The sequence below is a fragment of the Ictalurus furcatus genome, chromosome 14 (genome assembly GCF_023375685.1).
Source record: "Ictalurus furcatus strain D&B chromosome 14, Billie_1.0, whole genome shotgun sequence".
Classification (NCBI taxonomy): domain Eukaryota; kingdom Metazoa; phylum Chordata; class Actinopteri; order Siluriformes; family Ictaluridae; genus Ictalurus; species Ictalurus furcatus.
The window spans coordinates 28257932-28274587 of record NC_071268.1 but is presented as its reverse complement, the minus strand read 5'-3'; the positions used below and the strand labels follow the sequence as shown (position 1 = coordinate 28274587).

Here is a 16656-nt window from a genome sequence, read left to right as displayed (position 1 = left end):
ATGTTTAGATATAGGACCAAAACATGTGACCTTACAGTATGTTGTCATCAAAAAAAATAAAAAAGTTTTCGCTAGTCAAAATATCCCAGACTTTTGAACAAAATGCTAATGAGCCATTTCAGACCAGTCTGGAACCAATGTTTGACTCACTGAAAAGAGTGGACATTCTCGTCACTAGTCTGCACCTCTTAATCCTCTCAGACAGATTCCCTTCAGACACACCAGGAAAGCTATTGTGTACCTTGGGTATTGTGTAGATTATCTGTAGTTAATAAGTAGCTCATAAGCTTAACCTTCAAAACTTTCATATGAATATACCTCAATTAGCAGCAGCTTTGCTGAACTGTGTAGCTATATAGCAGACAATACACTGGGTCTCAATAAATAAATGTCTCATTTATTTCCCATGCAGAACAGGAAGCTGGACAACGAGCATGGGCCAACATTCGGGGCACTAGGTCCTGTATTTAAATGCTAGTCATCCATTGCTAATACCTGAAACGCTACATAGCATGCGTGATTAGAATTGTAGCTTGTTCATTAAAAACAAACAATAGAAACTCTCATAGAACTTGTAATGCTTTTAATGGTTCTAATGGGAATTGTATTGGTTTTAATGGAAACTCTAATGGTCTCGATGGGTCTCTAAATGTCATTTATTGCCTTCTATTAGTGGCATGTTCTGTCTAGTGGATACCATTAAGGGCCAACAATGGTAATGGTTTTAATAATTAGCTGATGGTTTGTAATGGTATTTCTAGTGGAAACCATTAGAATTTCTGTGATTGTTTCTATTGATTTTTTCTTTGTTTGTTTGTTTTTCTCAGTGCTAACTGACTGATCCATCCAGAGAAAATGTATTTGTTGTTTGTTTGGGTTTGAACTCATAGCTTGACTGTTGATAAACTACGTTTGCAGTTTGCATGACAAATTAAAAGCTTGAAGTTTAGGGGTTATGTGTGGGGTTAACATTCATACCTTTTCAAACAACTTCATTTATATGATCGGACAATAGAATAGAGCAAAATCCATCTATACTGCAGTAGCTTGTTCAAGTTGTCCTTCTATCGTATTGGCAAAAAAAATATATATATATATATATATATATATATATATATATATATATATACACACACACACACACACACACACACAACGTTTCAATATTTCCAAACAAATAAACTACACAATACAGAATACAGAGTAGCTCCACTATCTTAAAAACCGAATGTTGCATTTTGGAGATAATTTTCCTCCAGTGGCTCAGGCACACTTGATGACATCAGATGGCAATGACTGGCTAAAAGAAACATGTCCTACTTACAGAAATCACACACTTCTTCATTCAGTAAGTAGCGACAGAGTAGTGGCTGTTCCTTTTTTTCTTTAATGAACAGTGATGAGAAAATACCTCGGCTGTTTTATGTTAAATACATTTAGATGATTTCGACATGTCGGTCAGTAGCACGTACATTCAAATGGAACATTAAATGACACTGTTTACAACAGAATACTCTGTTAGTATTTTATCGCAACGTCCCTTCGAAACTCACTCGGGGATGCCAATATATTATCTTTATATCTCTATATACTTCTCACTATATAATTACTGTACATTCATATATACATATATGCATACATCGTTTATATACGTATAACACGTGAAACTTGCCGTCCAACTCATCCTTGCTGGCTGCTTTTAAGTCGTCGTAAATAGTCTAAACGTGATTGGCTCTTTACCAACCTCTACGGTACAGTCTGGTCATCTGACAACCCTAAGGTCTTCCATGATAGGCTATTTTGGAAAGTTACGAGCTCTAAGCTACAGTCTAATTGGCCGTTTATAGCAGATGAGTCCTGGTGAGACCTGTTTATCAGATTAGCTCAAGCGGCCAAATCTGATTGGTTGGATGCTACCTGTTGTGGTAAAGTTAATATATTTATCAGCCAGTGAGATACGAGATATGACCTCGTCGGCCAATTAAGAAATGCATATTTTCTCTCTAATGCATGTATATATTTTTGTTTCTGACCCAATCTGGGTTGAATTTGAGTGGTGGGTGGCTTCCGAGGTGTGATCTGATTGGCTGTTTACAATGCGCCATAACCTGGGGATATTCTGATAGGTTAATGGATGCGATCCAGGGTTCTGCTCTGATTGGCCATTATGATTTCTTAAATTGGCTCAACCCCTGTTTTCATCCGAATCTGACTGGTCACTTACTGTGTTTGATCCACTCTTTATTAAAGTAGCCATTGGGTGGTAAATATTAAGCTTAATCTAATTTGGCTTGATTTGGCCCAGGTCACCTTTGGATATTGGATAGCCTCCAAGCTGCAATCAGATGGACTATTTAAAGAGGAATAGCCCTGATGTAAACTGATGGACGCGTCTCCTTATTAAAAAAGCAGCCAGGGACCTTTCTGATTGGCTGGTGGACACAGTAAAGGGCTCTGGGAACTTCCTGACTGGCCAGTCAATGTAGCATAGCCCTGAAACCTGCTGTCTAATTGGCTATTTGAAGTACTCGAGGCCGGCGACGAGCAGAAATTTCTCAAGAAAGAGCTCAGAGTCGAGCACAGCGATGTGGGCGGCTCGGCCGATCAGCGTGTTAGCCGTGTTGGGTAAGGCATGGAACACGTTGTGACGGATCACACGACACTGTGGAGTGTCCATCAGAGGTTGTAGGAGGTTGTTTATCATCTCCATGTACACAGGACCTGATGGATGACACACACACACACACACACACACAAATACAAATATTTTTTTCAAAATTGGTAAAAGTGGAAAATGCAAAGCATTCCATAAGAATCTGTAACACACACACACACACACACACACATGTAACAGAACATATTTTCTAATCATAGTTATATTCCTCAGCTGAGGTGATTGAACGCAGCTCCTCGGCTCTCATACTGAGACACGGTGATTAAATTCTTTCCTGCTTTTCAAATCTGAGTGAAAAAAAAAATCAAAGAGCGTGAGATCGGATAATACACAGAGAAATTCCAGCTGTCATTACCTGTAACTGTCTCGGGGCTAATGCAATCATAATTCTAGTGCAAAAACAAGGCAGAATATTGTGCTGTTATACTATTTCTCTTGATACATTTGGAAGACACTCAGTGAAGAGTGTTTAACAGCATTAGAATAAATACGCTATACAGGAGCGTGCTTAGACATGCTTTCGCAATATCCAATCTAATCATCTAATCAGCCCTTCTCCTATCGATAACGCATCGCAGTCAGATGGTGATGTTTTAGTTGTAGCAGGAATTCCACCGTCTGACAGAACGGACAGTACATGTGTTTTCTGTCTCACGCGTGCTTTTGTGTTTGTCACTATGAATATTCTCATCTGGCCCACGTTCCGCCTTAAATAACGATGATGAACTCGTATGAATCCAGACACCGGACCTGTAACGAGACGACACGTCCGGCGCGAAATGATCAGGGCGTACAGTTGGGCCGTTTTTTATTTTGGTCCTTAATCATGTCGGCTTACGTGGTGGGCCAAATTAGGATCAAATTCGAAAGATATCATTAGAACCACTTAAGAACTGCAGCATTAGAATCTATTTAGAATTCTGTAGTTAGAATCTATGCAGAATTACGGAATTCAATTATAATTACAATAAATTAAGGCGGAGGCATGACACCCACCTCTCTGTCTCACTCTCTTTCTCATTGGCTCACTTTCTCTCCCTCTCTCTGTCTGTCTCTCGATTTCACACTCTCTTTGTCTCACTCTCTGTCTGTCCTTCTGTCTCACTCTCTCTGTCTCTTTCTATCTCTATCTTCTGCTGTCTGTCTCTCTCTCTCTCTCTGTCTGTCTCACTCTCTCTTTATCTAATTCTCTTTATCTCTCTCTATCTTTTTATGTATGCCTCGCTCTGTTTCTCTCTCTCTCTGTGTGTCTCTCTATTTCACACTCTCTTTGTCTCACTCTCTGTCTGTCCTTCTGTCTCACTCTCTCTGTCTCTTTCTATCTCTCTCTATTTTCCGCTGTCTGTCTGTCTCTCTGTGTCTGTCTGTCTCTCTCTGTCTGTCTCACTCTCTATTTGTCTAATTGTCTTTATCTTGCTCTATCCTTTTATGTCTGTCTCTCTCTGTTTCTCTCTCTCTCACTCTTTGTCTCACTCTCTGGGTGTCCTTCTGTCTCACTCTCCCTGTCTGTCTCTTTCTATCTCTATCTTCCGCTGTCTCTGTCTCTCTCTGTCTGTCTCACTATCTCTGTCTGTCTCTCTATTTCATACTCTCTCTGTCTCTCTCACTCTTTGTCTCTATATTCCTCTGTCTCTCTCTGTCTCTCTCTCTGTCTCTCTCTCTGTCTGTCTCTCTCTGTCTGTCTCTCTCCGTCTCCCTCTCTCTGTCTGTCTCTCTATTTCACACTCTCTCTTTCTCTCTCGCTCCTTGTCTCACTCTCTGTCTGTCCTTCTGTCTCACTCTCTCTGTCTCTTTCTATCTCTCTCTATATTCCTCCATCTCCCTCTCTCTCATACTGTCTCATCACCATGTGAACCTGAACGTACACTCTGCCTCAGACCATGGAGGCAAGGTGCATGTACTCAGTAGGAAATTTCGGGTAGCGCATCAGGCCGTGAACACGGCATGTAGTAAACACACTCGTGCCATGTGATGTGGCACACACTCACCTGTGGTCCTGTCCTTCAGAGCACTTCTGCACATCTCTATGCGAGCGGAGTGAAAGGGGACGTACCGGTCCTGAGGGGATGCTACCAACACCACATTCTTAAAGAACTGCAGCCCTGAAACACACACACACACACACACACACACACACACACACACACACACACACACCGAAAGATTTGAATCACATGGCAAACACTCAAAATGATTTCACTCAAAAATGACTAAGTCTAATGTTAGCTAAAATTTATCTACCATTTTCTCCTTCCAAATTATTATCCATCCATCTATCCCTCTTCAACCGCTTACTCCTTTTCAGGGTCACGGGGAACCTGGAGCCTATCCCAGGGAGCATGGGGCATAAGGCGGGGTACACCCTGGACAGGGTGCCAATACATCGCAGGGCACGATCACATACACACTCACACACCCATTCATACACTACGGACACTTTGGACATGCCAATCAGCCTCCAGATATTTATTTATTTATTTATTTATTTATTTATAAAGCTGTGTGTATTGACTAGCTAACTGCACCAAGTTGAACACTCCGGCCCAAACTGACCCAGATTTGCACGTAGATGAACGGATGTAAAAATGCATTCAATCAGATAAACGAGCGCGTCCAGAAAACCAAGAAATAACCGTTTAAAATAAATATAGCAAATGTTTTTAAGGTGGGATTTTTTTGTTGTTTAATCATCCGTACCTTTCTTGGAGGACCGCTGCAGATCCCACTTTGCGTACTACACTTATGTGTGTGTGTGTGTGTGTGTGTGTGTGTGTGTGCATGTGTATCACTTTGCTTGTATCTTTCTCATTTGTAAGTCGCTTTGGATAAAAGTGTCTGCTAAATGAATACATGTAAATGTGTGTGTGTGTGTGTGCGTGTGTGTGTTTGTGCATGTGTGTGTATGTGTGTGTGTGTGTGTGTGTGTACCAGGTTTCTTGCTGAGTGTGTATAGGAAGGTCTGCCGGGGGTCTGAGTGGTCTTTGAAGGTGAGCTGAAGCAGGGATCCAGACTTCTTCAGCTTCTGCATCAGCCACAAACCTGAGAAGTGACGTTGTTCATTTTCATGTCATTTAGTTTGAGGAGAAGCAAAACATACACCGAGAATCATTCACTCATTCTGTACACAGATAACCGAGATAATGCAACCGGACCTGACAAATTCCTTAAGTCTTTCACAACCCTTCGTACTTTCTATCCAGTTCTAGTTCCATTTAATGATGTGCAGAGTCCAGGAGCCGTTACAGCAGCTACAAACCACTCTCCATCCTCGTCCTCTTTCTCTTTCTCTCTCACTTGAAGTTAACAAGATGAAAAGCGCAGCTTGTCATGTTACTAAGAAACCACAAAGAAGTCCGGAAGACGCAGGAAAACGTTCAAAAAAGTTACAGCCTTACTTCTGACAGTTCTGACGCTGGAGACTCCTTCCATAAATGTTCAAATAAACATCTCCTTACAGAAATATTAACAATTATTTATATCTGTTTATGTAGACTATCTGCCGTACAAGTCCCTGTGAATGACCTGTTACTATGGAAACGCTAACCTATTAGAAAGCGTGCATTAATATAAACCTAACTAAAGCAGTTATAGAAAATTCATCAGCACCTTCTGACCAATCAGCTTCAGCGTGATATAATCATATAATAATAAGTAACATACTGTAACTGTTATAACAAAGCCGTATTATTCTTTGGTGTATAATCGTGTTATATGATATGAAAACGGATTCTGTCTGTATTATCTCATGCATTATCTGAACATGATCGTCCATTAAGTCAGAATTACAGCCGGGAGCCGTATGTGTGTGTGTGTGTGTGTGTGTGTGTGTGTGTGTACCTGTGCTAACCAGTGTGCTGCTGTTGAACAGTGTGCCGAGGTGAGGGCCGGACAGCGACAGGAAGGTGTACAGTTTGCTGAGGTAGCAGCGGAATCGAGGCCTCGTCAACACCGAGCGAATGATCACGTTACCCAGAGAGTGACCGATGAAACTGCGAGCACACACACACACACACACACGTTACAAATTCATTTAACAATCGAAGATACGCAGCTCCACAGTATAAATCACAGCACGTAATAAAGGGCAAGAAATATGTCGTATAATTTGACGATTCCTGCTCACGTTTGTAATATTCACACACACACACGATAGTAATTTCGCTCTGTATATCTGTTGTTTTCGATGTGTTTACATGTAGACAGGCTACTGAACAATTTATACACATCACCACGTTAAAATACACCTTAATATTAGTATCATTCACAATAAATTAAAAAAATAATAATAAATTGCTGATTTTATTTGATTCCTTTCATATTTCCAGAATTCGCATGAACAAGCTGGACAGAAATTTCCACACTGTTGAATGTGAACTAAGCCCCGAAAGGAAAATCTGATCATTTGGATCTATTGTTTTAGTGTATCATAATTCATTTGACTAAACCCATATAAACTGACAAACTCTCAACTCAAATGTCGCTTGTAACAGTTGCTCTTTTGCTTGCTAGTGTGAATTATTGCCCTAGAGAGCAAGAGAAAGCATCTTATCATCTGGAAATGACGGTACATTTACCTATAGGAACTCTCCAGCTTTACAGCGTTACTATTAATAATGTAAAGAGAGAGATTGTGTTGATACTGTACATAATGTGTTTGATTGTGTATGCCTTTTGAGAAAGAATTTTTAAAAAGTTCACCATGCAGGACAAAGCAAAACCACACAGCAAAATCCCCAGTGTTGATTTAACAACTTAACACCCAGTGTGTTGAATTTACACAAATGAGCACTCTGGGTGTTAATATATGTATATGTATATATATACACACATTTATGTGATACAGGAAACACTGAAACATTCAGAGTTTCATACGTGATCAGATTTTTCTGTGCAACACTGCCACCTGGTGGTCATCCCATAATAACACATACACACAGTAGCAGTAACCTGAAATAATAATAATAATAATAATAATAATAATAATAATAATAATAATAATGACAACAACAACAACAACAACAATAATAATAATAATAATAATAATAATAATAATAATAATAATAAAGTACCTTTTATTGACACTGAAGCCAACAGGGCTCTAAATCTGATTTCTGTAAAGCTAAATAAAGTACCATACAAATAAAATTAAATTACAGAAAATATTCAAAGACTATGTTTCAATGTAAGAAATGAAAGCAGCACCAACACGTTTAATTTATTTTCTAGGTCTTTTGTTGTAGTGTTCAAGATTTCTTTTCTACTTCATCATAAGATTTATAGCTTATAAAAACAATTTCTTCGGTCATAAGTTAGTGCCTGGATAAATAGTTAGCAAACAGGAGATGGTAATCTTATGTATTCCAGCAGAGGGCAGTATGACTCTATGCATCACTGTTCACTGCAGTAATAACTGTAATACTAACTACACTGAGTGTTAGATTACAAATGATAGTGTAAGTAAGTTTAAATAAATGTTATATAGTATCCATAATACCTTACGGTGCCTAGCATAGTGTACAAGGCAGAATAAATCATTTATAATTATTGCTACACTCATAACACTTTTTAAAGCATAAGCACACTGTATACACTCATGCTAAAATGCATTATAACACAGGCTCTGCATTATAACCTGTGATACGGATACCGTGCCAGACCCTGTGCTATAGAGTGTTTGGTTCAGGTGTGTGTTTATTGTGTGTACCTTTCCTGGTGCGTATTTGCTACAGCTGTATTATTGTGTGTGTGTGTGTGTGTATTTGGTGTCTGTTCTGGTACAAGTTGCATGGTGCATATCTGGTGTATATGTCTGTTGTAGGTGTGTATTCACCGCAGGTGTATATTTAGATCAGGTGTGTGTTTGTTGCATGGATGTGTATTAACACCTGATTCTTCCCACGGTGAGGTTGTAGAGCTGAATATGCTGAATTATCTCGTCCAGCAGCCGATCCGTCATAGTGTCGAAATCTGCAAACGTGTCAGTCTGTGTGTGTGAGTATGTGTCGAAGAAAGAGAGCATTAGTGTCAGTTCATCTCATTAGAGGTGACAAAGTTCCTTAATGACACTTAATATCCACATAATTATATTCATCGTAGTTTCAAATGAACTGAAAAGTTATACTCTGTGTTTAGCTGCTGGAAATCTCTACTTCAAATTCGACAGGTCAGAAAATTTACCGTGTTTAGTGACTACGCTCAGATTAGGACAATGTTGTTGGTCATCAATGTGATTTGTTAGGAGTATGGATTATTGTTTACCTGGTTACGTTCAGACATGAGGAAGTCGAGCCTTGACCCTGGAAGGCCGAGTTCGATGAAGGTCTTCACTAAACGCAGGTCTGCACTGTTACCTGAAATGAAGTTGTGTACAAAAACGTCTTTAAAAAAAAACTACCTTAGCGATCATTCCTGAAAGTTGACTCAAAGCTGGTGTGATACTCTGCTTTATACCACAGCCCTCTGGAATTCTAGGTTCTGATTGGTCAGAAGTGTTAAATCATTTTCTATAATAGCAGCTCTGACAGTAGTGCAGCTGCACATCACAGGTTTATATTAATGCGCTCTGGGACTTGTACGGCAGACACTTCGTATAAACAAATTTTAAAAACTGCACTTGTTGAGATGGTAAAGTTTATTAAGCATTCATAGCAGGAGTCTCCATTGTCAGTGCTTTGTAACGGTCAGAGGTAAAGCTGTAACTTTTTTCAATTTTTCAGACATCTTCAGGAGAGAGCAGTCTACACTGTGCGGTTTCTAAGTAACATCTGCATATTTTCATCTTCTTCTGCTCCCTTTAAAAGAGAGAAAAAATAAGAGGCTTATGAGGGAACGGACAGTTTATAGCTGCTTTAATTTAAGTGAGAATAGGAACCATTTTTTAAGGATGTTCCACAACATTAAACATAACTTTAAACAGATAAAAAGTAGGACACATCATTGGTAATAAGTTTTAAAAAATGTAATTGCTGGCAAATTGCTGTAGTACAAGAGGAATAAAACACGATGGAATCTGCCCATCTCAGCCACTGACAGCCATTCGTTCGTCAACGTACCAGGTCATAGGATTAGGCACCACATGGAGTAAATATCTCTCTTGCTTACACAAGCCCCAGAACTGCAGCTGCTCCAGGCTTTCCTTGATTGCAGCAGCATAACCACTGCATTGACAGGCTCACATCGTCAGTGTCTATTTGGGGACCTCAGTGTAAAGAGCTCTGTTTAAAATCTCTCATGAAAGTTGTCACACCATCAAAGGACCAAACTGATCTTTCTATGATCCCCTCAGGCTACCTGAGGATGACCTCCAGGATGTCTTTAGCAAGTGTAAGACCCATGTTCTTCCTCCTGGTGCTTCTCTACCTCAGAGAAGGTTGTTTTCCCTTTCATGTACTTAACAAAGAGCACCCGAGGAGTACATTCGGGAGTCGTGGTTGCTAGGTTTCATTTAACCATCCACCTCACCAGCAGGGGTGGGATTTTTCTTTGTGGGGAAGAAAGATCGGGACCTTCATCCTTGTATAGATTACACTGGCCACTATCCCCTGCCTCTGGTGAACACAGTTTTTAAGTTGCTGCAGCAGACGTCCATTTTTTTCCAAGCTGGACCTGTGCAGCATCTACAATCTCATCAGAGTGCGGCAGGGTGACGAACAGAAGACAGCATTCATCAACCCTTTGGTCCACTATGAGTACCTCATGATGCCATTTGGGCTGTTGAATGCACCAGCCATCTTGCAACATTTGATAAACGAGGTCATGAGACAAACACTTAGTAATTACATGTTCATCTATGTAGATCATATTTTATCTATTGCAAAATGCTGGAAGAACGGGTAATTAATGTCAGGTACATCATCCGGCTACCGTTGAGGTCAATTCACTGTAGAGTCCTGGTTTGAGGTGCGAGACATGGAATGTGGGGATAATCCTCATGGATATGGGGAACTGTATTTGATAGGACACTGGGATTATCCCCAGATTCCATGTCTCACACCTCAAGCCAGTACTCTACAGCCCATTGGCACTATCCTATCTCTTTGGTCCCAAATCTCCCTTGACTTTATCACATGGTTGCTTCTCGAGCCAACACTATACTAGTCGTAGAGGACTGCTTCTCAAATGCATATACATTTATTGATTGCAGAAAATTCCCTCAGCCAAGGAGACCACTGAGCTCCTGCCGGAGCATGTGGTGAGGGTTCATGTTATTCCTAGTGACTGGGAAGGTTAAAGGAGCATCTCAGCTCATCCTAGACCCTGAACTCATCAGAACCTTCCATCAGGATCATAGGGCAGGCCTGCAGATGTTGGAAGCCGACCTTTGGGGATGAGTATTGTAATGTCCATCTATGTAAACCCATGAGTGCTGGCAGAGGCAGGTGCAGACCTCCTTCCATTAATGGCAAAATTCCTAAAAAACTACATCACCCATCACCCTATAAATGGTATAGGTCCTGGTGCTGTGGTTGCAGAGGTCTTTGTGGGGGGTAAAACAAAAGGAAATTAACTTCTCTCTAGTTTAGGAAAAAAAAATTCGAGTCGAGATCGGTTTTTGGACCGAGTAGCTGGATGCCTCACACTCACCTTTTCTCTCTTAAGTTAAATTTCCTTTCCAAGTCAAAATTGGTTTGTAAACATAGTAGCTGGCTTGCACTCACCTCTTCACTCTTTAAGATTCATTTCCTGTACTTCATTCATTTTGACTAGCCAAACTCTGCTATTGGGTCCATTATTTGGGGAACTCTGCATGAGAGGGCTTTAAAGATGCTCATTCTGATTATGTGCATCTCACAACCCTGTTACAATATTGTAATACTCCTTATGCACAATGTTATTATAAAAATCTCAGATTAATATAATTGACCATGTTCTATATGTAAAACAACTACCTGGTTAAAAAATGTTTTATTGGCACACATGTTATCCATTTCAGTAGGATTAATCCAAAAGCAAGCAGGTACTTACCATCTAAACCATGGACACACACTACCAGGTGGATTCCATCATCAAACTCCTCTTCTTCCTCTTCTGGAGGGAAGTATGGGTGATCAGATGCGAGGAGAGGAACATCACTGTATAGAGTCGCTCGGAATGCTAACTTCCCCAGAAATGCCTCTTTAGCTTTATAAAAACTAAAACAAACAAAACCATCCATTGGTCTCACTCACTGGATTGTCACTCATTTGCTCACACAGTGTCTAGGGAATTTGACCAAAAATGTGTTGTGACTTACTTTAGCATTCTCTGACTGATTTCCTGTTCAGTACACAGGGAGGAGGAAGAGGATGAGATGATTCCAAAAGAGCCCAGTGGCTGATGGGTAATGGGGGAGTTGGCCTGTCGGACGGAGAGGCTGGTGACAGATGGTGAGTCACGAAAGACAGAAGAAAACGGAAGGCAGGTCGGTGCACACGAAACAGACAGATTCACCACCTCCACCACTTTCTTATTCATAAATGCCAAGCCTGAACTTGGCACCTGATTGGTCCTTGCATGTCCCTCTTTCCCCGTTTGCTCTCTTCCATTGGCCGCAAGCTCCTTGAGGTCACTGGGATTACTACTAGCTTGGCTGTCAACATTATAGCTGATCAGGTTTTCAGGGTTTGGTTCATCTGTGATATTCCCAAGTTCACCATCCTCAAGCTCACTTAGTTGAATGTCACGGAAACTAATGGCATCAGAACTGTGACTATCAGGATTATTATCAGTACCCATGTTTGACCCCTTGTGTTCACAACATTCAGTGTCACAAAGTTCAGTGTTTTCATTAAGCAGGCTGGAATCTCCATCATGCAACACACCACTACAATCTTTGATATCCTCATAATCACTTGCTTCATCAGGTGTTTCTTTTGCAAACTTGTGAAAAAAAGTCCCCATCTGTTTGCAGAGTACCTCCTCAAACATCTCCTGATTAGATATTTCCTGTTTGTCGACTACACTGCCACATTCTATTTTCTTTCTCATCTGACTGGAAGTTTCCAGTACAACCTTCCCTTGATTGGTTGGGTCCTGGATAACATTGTCATTGTTGTTGTCAGGGCTGTTGATCTGTGGAGCCGAAGCAGATTTGGTGAGTGTATTCAGTTGCCTTTGTCGTTCTTCGTCCTCATCTTCATAGGGCAGGGAGCTAATGGAGCTTAGCGAGGCTTGTGTAGCACTGGGCAGGCTTCCGTGGCTCTCAGTCTGAAGGCCTTCCAGAGAGTTCCGATGCACTCGTCGGCGACAATGGTGCAAGGGGTCACGACTTCCAGCAACCCCAGCACGGACATCCAAGGGCCAGGCCACGGAGCTGGGTTCACTTTCGATACCAGAGTCAGAAATCACAGAGGAAGAACGCTTCATTATCTTCAACTTGCCCAGAAACCCAGCTCTTGGAGGCGTCTCAGACAAGGGGTGGTCCATCGGCAGAATGTTGGTGTTGTGTGGAGGTGTCATTGGTCCGTCCGTTATAGAAGAATTAGTCAACAATGTATCAACACTTCCAGTGTTCTTTGCTTGGGCCAATGCTGGTGATTCTGGGCAAGCATCCTTCAAAACTGTCTCTTCTTCCTTGCTGCTATGTTTCTCAGAGATTGCTTGGATCTCTGAATCACTGTATTGGTGATTTTCAGAAGAAATATCTGGGACAGTGAGATCAGTACATTTCATGTCTTTTGATTTAATGAGCAGCACTGCATCCCCCTTGTATTGTTCAGAGTCATTGGGTCTGGCCTTTATCTGTTTCAAACCAGTTCTGTCAATATATTGTGTCTCTTCTTCTAACGTGTTAGCTCTATCCAATTCTCTTATCTCGCTCTCCTGATGACAGTCAGCAATTGTTTCAACTTTGGATCCAAACTCAGTTTCAGTTGTGTCTATACATGTATTCTCATCTAAAGAGCCGACTGGACTTTCCAATTCATCCATAGTCTCCTCTCTGTCAATGACAAAGTCCTTCTCTCTTCCAATTAGAGCCATGTAGGTGGGTAGGTCCATGAATTCTTTAGAGGCAGAATCCTTAGGGCTTATTGCTGGTGATTGAGGTCTCCTCTCTAATGGGGAGATAGAATACTTCCCTGTATCATCTGAATTAGTAGATTTCTGAGTGTTTGAGTCTATATGGTTTGGCACATGTGGATTATAATCTAAAAATGGAGAAATAAAAGAAAATCAAATGTTTAATTGGAGAAAATTAAATCTCTCTACAATTTAGTTCAAGAAGTGGCTGAACAGGCACTGATTTATTTATTTATTTTTCAAAATTAGCCATGACTGTGGCAATTGTATACCTTGTAGTGATTTTAAACCAGAGCTCAATAAATACTTTTAAGTGTAAAAATAAAGCAACACAAGGATCAAAGTGCACAGAAGGTAAATGTGAAACAGGTTAAGGGGTCAGAAACTAAAATAAGAAAATTAAGAATACAATTCCACATGGCAATCCAAAGGTGGTAAAACCAAATTAGCAAGCACAAATATATGATGCAGACATCTTTCCAACAGGATGCACTTTCAGGTTTACCTAAACAGGGTGCAGCCACATATCTGTCCTCAAAGATAATTGGCAGACTGTTCCAGTCACCATCAATGTCGAGGCACTCAATTGGGAGAGGGGGCATAAGACTGAGATACTCCGAACTCCTCAAGTCCACAGCCATCTGAGCATGCCTACTGATGCTGAAATGAGGGAAAGACAGGGAAGGTTCTATAAAACATTCAGAAAGTCTATTGCAGAGCTGTGATATTGTTTTTGATACAGAAAAATAATTTTCAGTTAAAATTTCTTAGGATTCAGTGTATGGTCCTGTAGATGTGCATCATAGCAGCGCTCACACTTTCAGTTTTTCATTAAAAAAAACATTATCACACTGACAGAACTTTATCAGTGACTTGGTCACAATAATCCTACTGTAAATCTGCCACCAGTGAACATATCACATCCTCTAAGACCATCAATCTCAGCTCACAACCAAAGAATTATATTATGGTGTGCAATTTTAACCTGAAACGTACAGTGTAAAGCTGCTTTCACAGTCAGCACCAGTGAGGTAACACTTCTACATATTTATGATTTTAAATTTAGAAAGTAAAAATAAATATTCTTGGTGCTCACAGATCCTCTTGAAAGGTGAGTGAAGACTCTTTGGGATGTTCAGTGAAGAAGTAGCCCTCAGAGAATCTCCTGACCTGCAGAGAATTGAATCCATATTTACAAACATACTGAAGACTCCACATGGGGCATTAATCTTTTGGAGTTTACGTATAACTTTTTATCTCACTCTTGTGGATTTGAGAAGAAAACCGATTGGACGTTTTTATGTCTGAAAGTTATCTGAAAAACGGCTGGTAATAAAAAAAAAAGAATCTGATAAAATCTGAAATGTATCTGTTTAACAAAACCAGAAGTGTGCTGTAGTGGGAAACAGCCCATCAGGTAATCTAATACACAACCTCAAAGCAGATGCAACCATACTTTTGCTACTTTTCTCTATCCTCAGCCATAGGTTTTGCTACACTTGCTAATCCCTATACTTATCAGCACTGGAATAATTACTTCCGGTCCAGGTTTCTTGGCTTTTCTTCAAATACGGTCATAAAACTATTATACTGACTACTGGTTTTCCCAGGATATTGTCTAAAGACCATTCCTCATTAAAATATCTCTTTGCTCTTGCTTTTCTCTTATAGCTGTACTTACTTTCATGGTCCATATAACATTTTCGTAATAAAGGCTACAAAAGGAGATCAGAGATTCTCTCAGGACATTATAGCAGAAGGAACCTCGCCAATAATGCAAATGAGTAAACGGTAGAACTGTAATGCAAATCTTGATTAATACTGCACTAAAATGTATCACTAATGTCCACTTGTTTTATCTACTTGTTAGATAAGGTATAGACTGGAGTATAATTTTAACCTAAGCATAAATAATGAGTTTGTTCAGTGCCTCCATATCAATTTTATTGTAACCCTTTGGGCACTTTCACATCTGTGTATGCTATGTGTAATTAAGAGTAAGAAGAAGAAGCCATTATTTGTCTCACATACATTACAGCACAGTGAAATTCTTTTTTTTTTTTTTTGCATATCCCAGCTTGTAAGGAAGCTGGAGTCAGAGCGCAGGGTCAGCCATGATACAGTACACCTAAAGCAGATATGGTTAAAGGCTTTGCTCAAGCGCCCAATAGCAGCAGCTTGGCAGCGCAGGCGCTTGAACCCCCGAGCTTCTGGTTAGTAACCAAGAGCCTTAACCACTGAGCCACCAAAAAGAAGAGAAAAAAAACATTGTCTTGGTAGTGACATGTAGCGCTGTAGGTCATCCATTTTAAAATATATATATATATATATATATATATATATATAGTAAATAAAATGCTAGTTTTCTAATGAAAGAAATTAATATATTGGCACAATTGAAAATTGGCACAAACATTTAATCATACACCTTCGGATCAAAATATTTTTAAGATCATTAAAAACATTTCAGTCAAGAGTCTCCAAACTGGAGATCAGTCTTTCACTTACTTCTAGGACTAGGACTTACTCCTATGCTTTGGATCATTGTCTTGCTGATGGACTGAATACCGGACATTCTCCTTTATGATTGTCTAGCAGAGCAGAATTCATGTTTCTCTGAATTACTGCAAGTTGCCCAGGCCCTGAAGCAGTAACGCATCCCCACACCATAACTTTTCCACCAAAGGTATGACTGTAGGTATGATGCTATTTTTGTAGAATTCTGTGTTTGGTTTATGCCAGATGTAACGGACCCCTGTCTTCCTAACAGTCCCTCATCAGTCCACAGAACATTCTCCCAAAAAGTTTGAGGAGCATCAAGGTGTCTTTTGGATGTTCTTCTGGGATAGCAGTGATTTTCACCTTGCCACACTTCTGTGGATGCCATTTTTGCCCGGTGTCTTTCTGATAATGGAGTCATGAACAGTGACCTTTATTGATGGAAGAGAGGCCTGTAGGTCCTTTGATGTTGTCCTTGACTCTTT

At 40.2% G+C, this 16656-nt stretch overlaps 1 protein-coding gene across 6 annotated transcripts in view; it reads right to left on the bottom strand.

The window, feature by feature from the left end:
- Window positions 1-1168: 1168 nt before the first annotated feature.
- fam135b (family with sequence similarity 135 member B) overlaps window positions 1169-16656 on the bottom strand; it is a 74046-nt gene continuing 58558 nt past the window's right edge. The window contains exons 10-19 of one of the 6 annotated variants that reach the window (XM_053641338.1): window positions 14769-14842; window positions 14178-14332; window positions 11907-13800; window positions 11639-11805; window positions 8933-9024; window positions 8560-8657; window positions 6512-6663; window positions 5603-5713; window positions 4663-4776; window positions 1169-2721 (exon numbers count right to left, since the gene is read on the bottom strand). In XM_053641338.1, coding sequence (XP_053497313.1) covers window positions 2516-2721; window positions 4663-4776; window positions 5603-5713; window positions 6512-6663; window positions 8560-8657; window positions 8933-9024; window positions 11639-11805; window positions 11907-13800; window positions 14178-14332; window positions 14769-14842 — 3063 coding nt within the window. In that variant the 3' untranslated portion in view covers window positions 1169-2515. Of the gene's footprint in view, window positions 2722-4662; window positions 4777-5602; window positions 5714-6511; window positions 6664-8559; window positions 8658-8932; window positions 9025-9242; window positions 11430-11638; window positions 11806-11906; window positions 13801-14177; window positions 14333-14768; window positions 14843-16656 lie in introns of those variants that run through there. The other 5 variants (XM_053641337.1, XR_008387658.1, XR_008387659.1 and 2 more) reach the window with 5 other exon arrangements.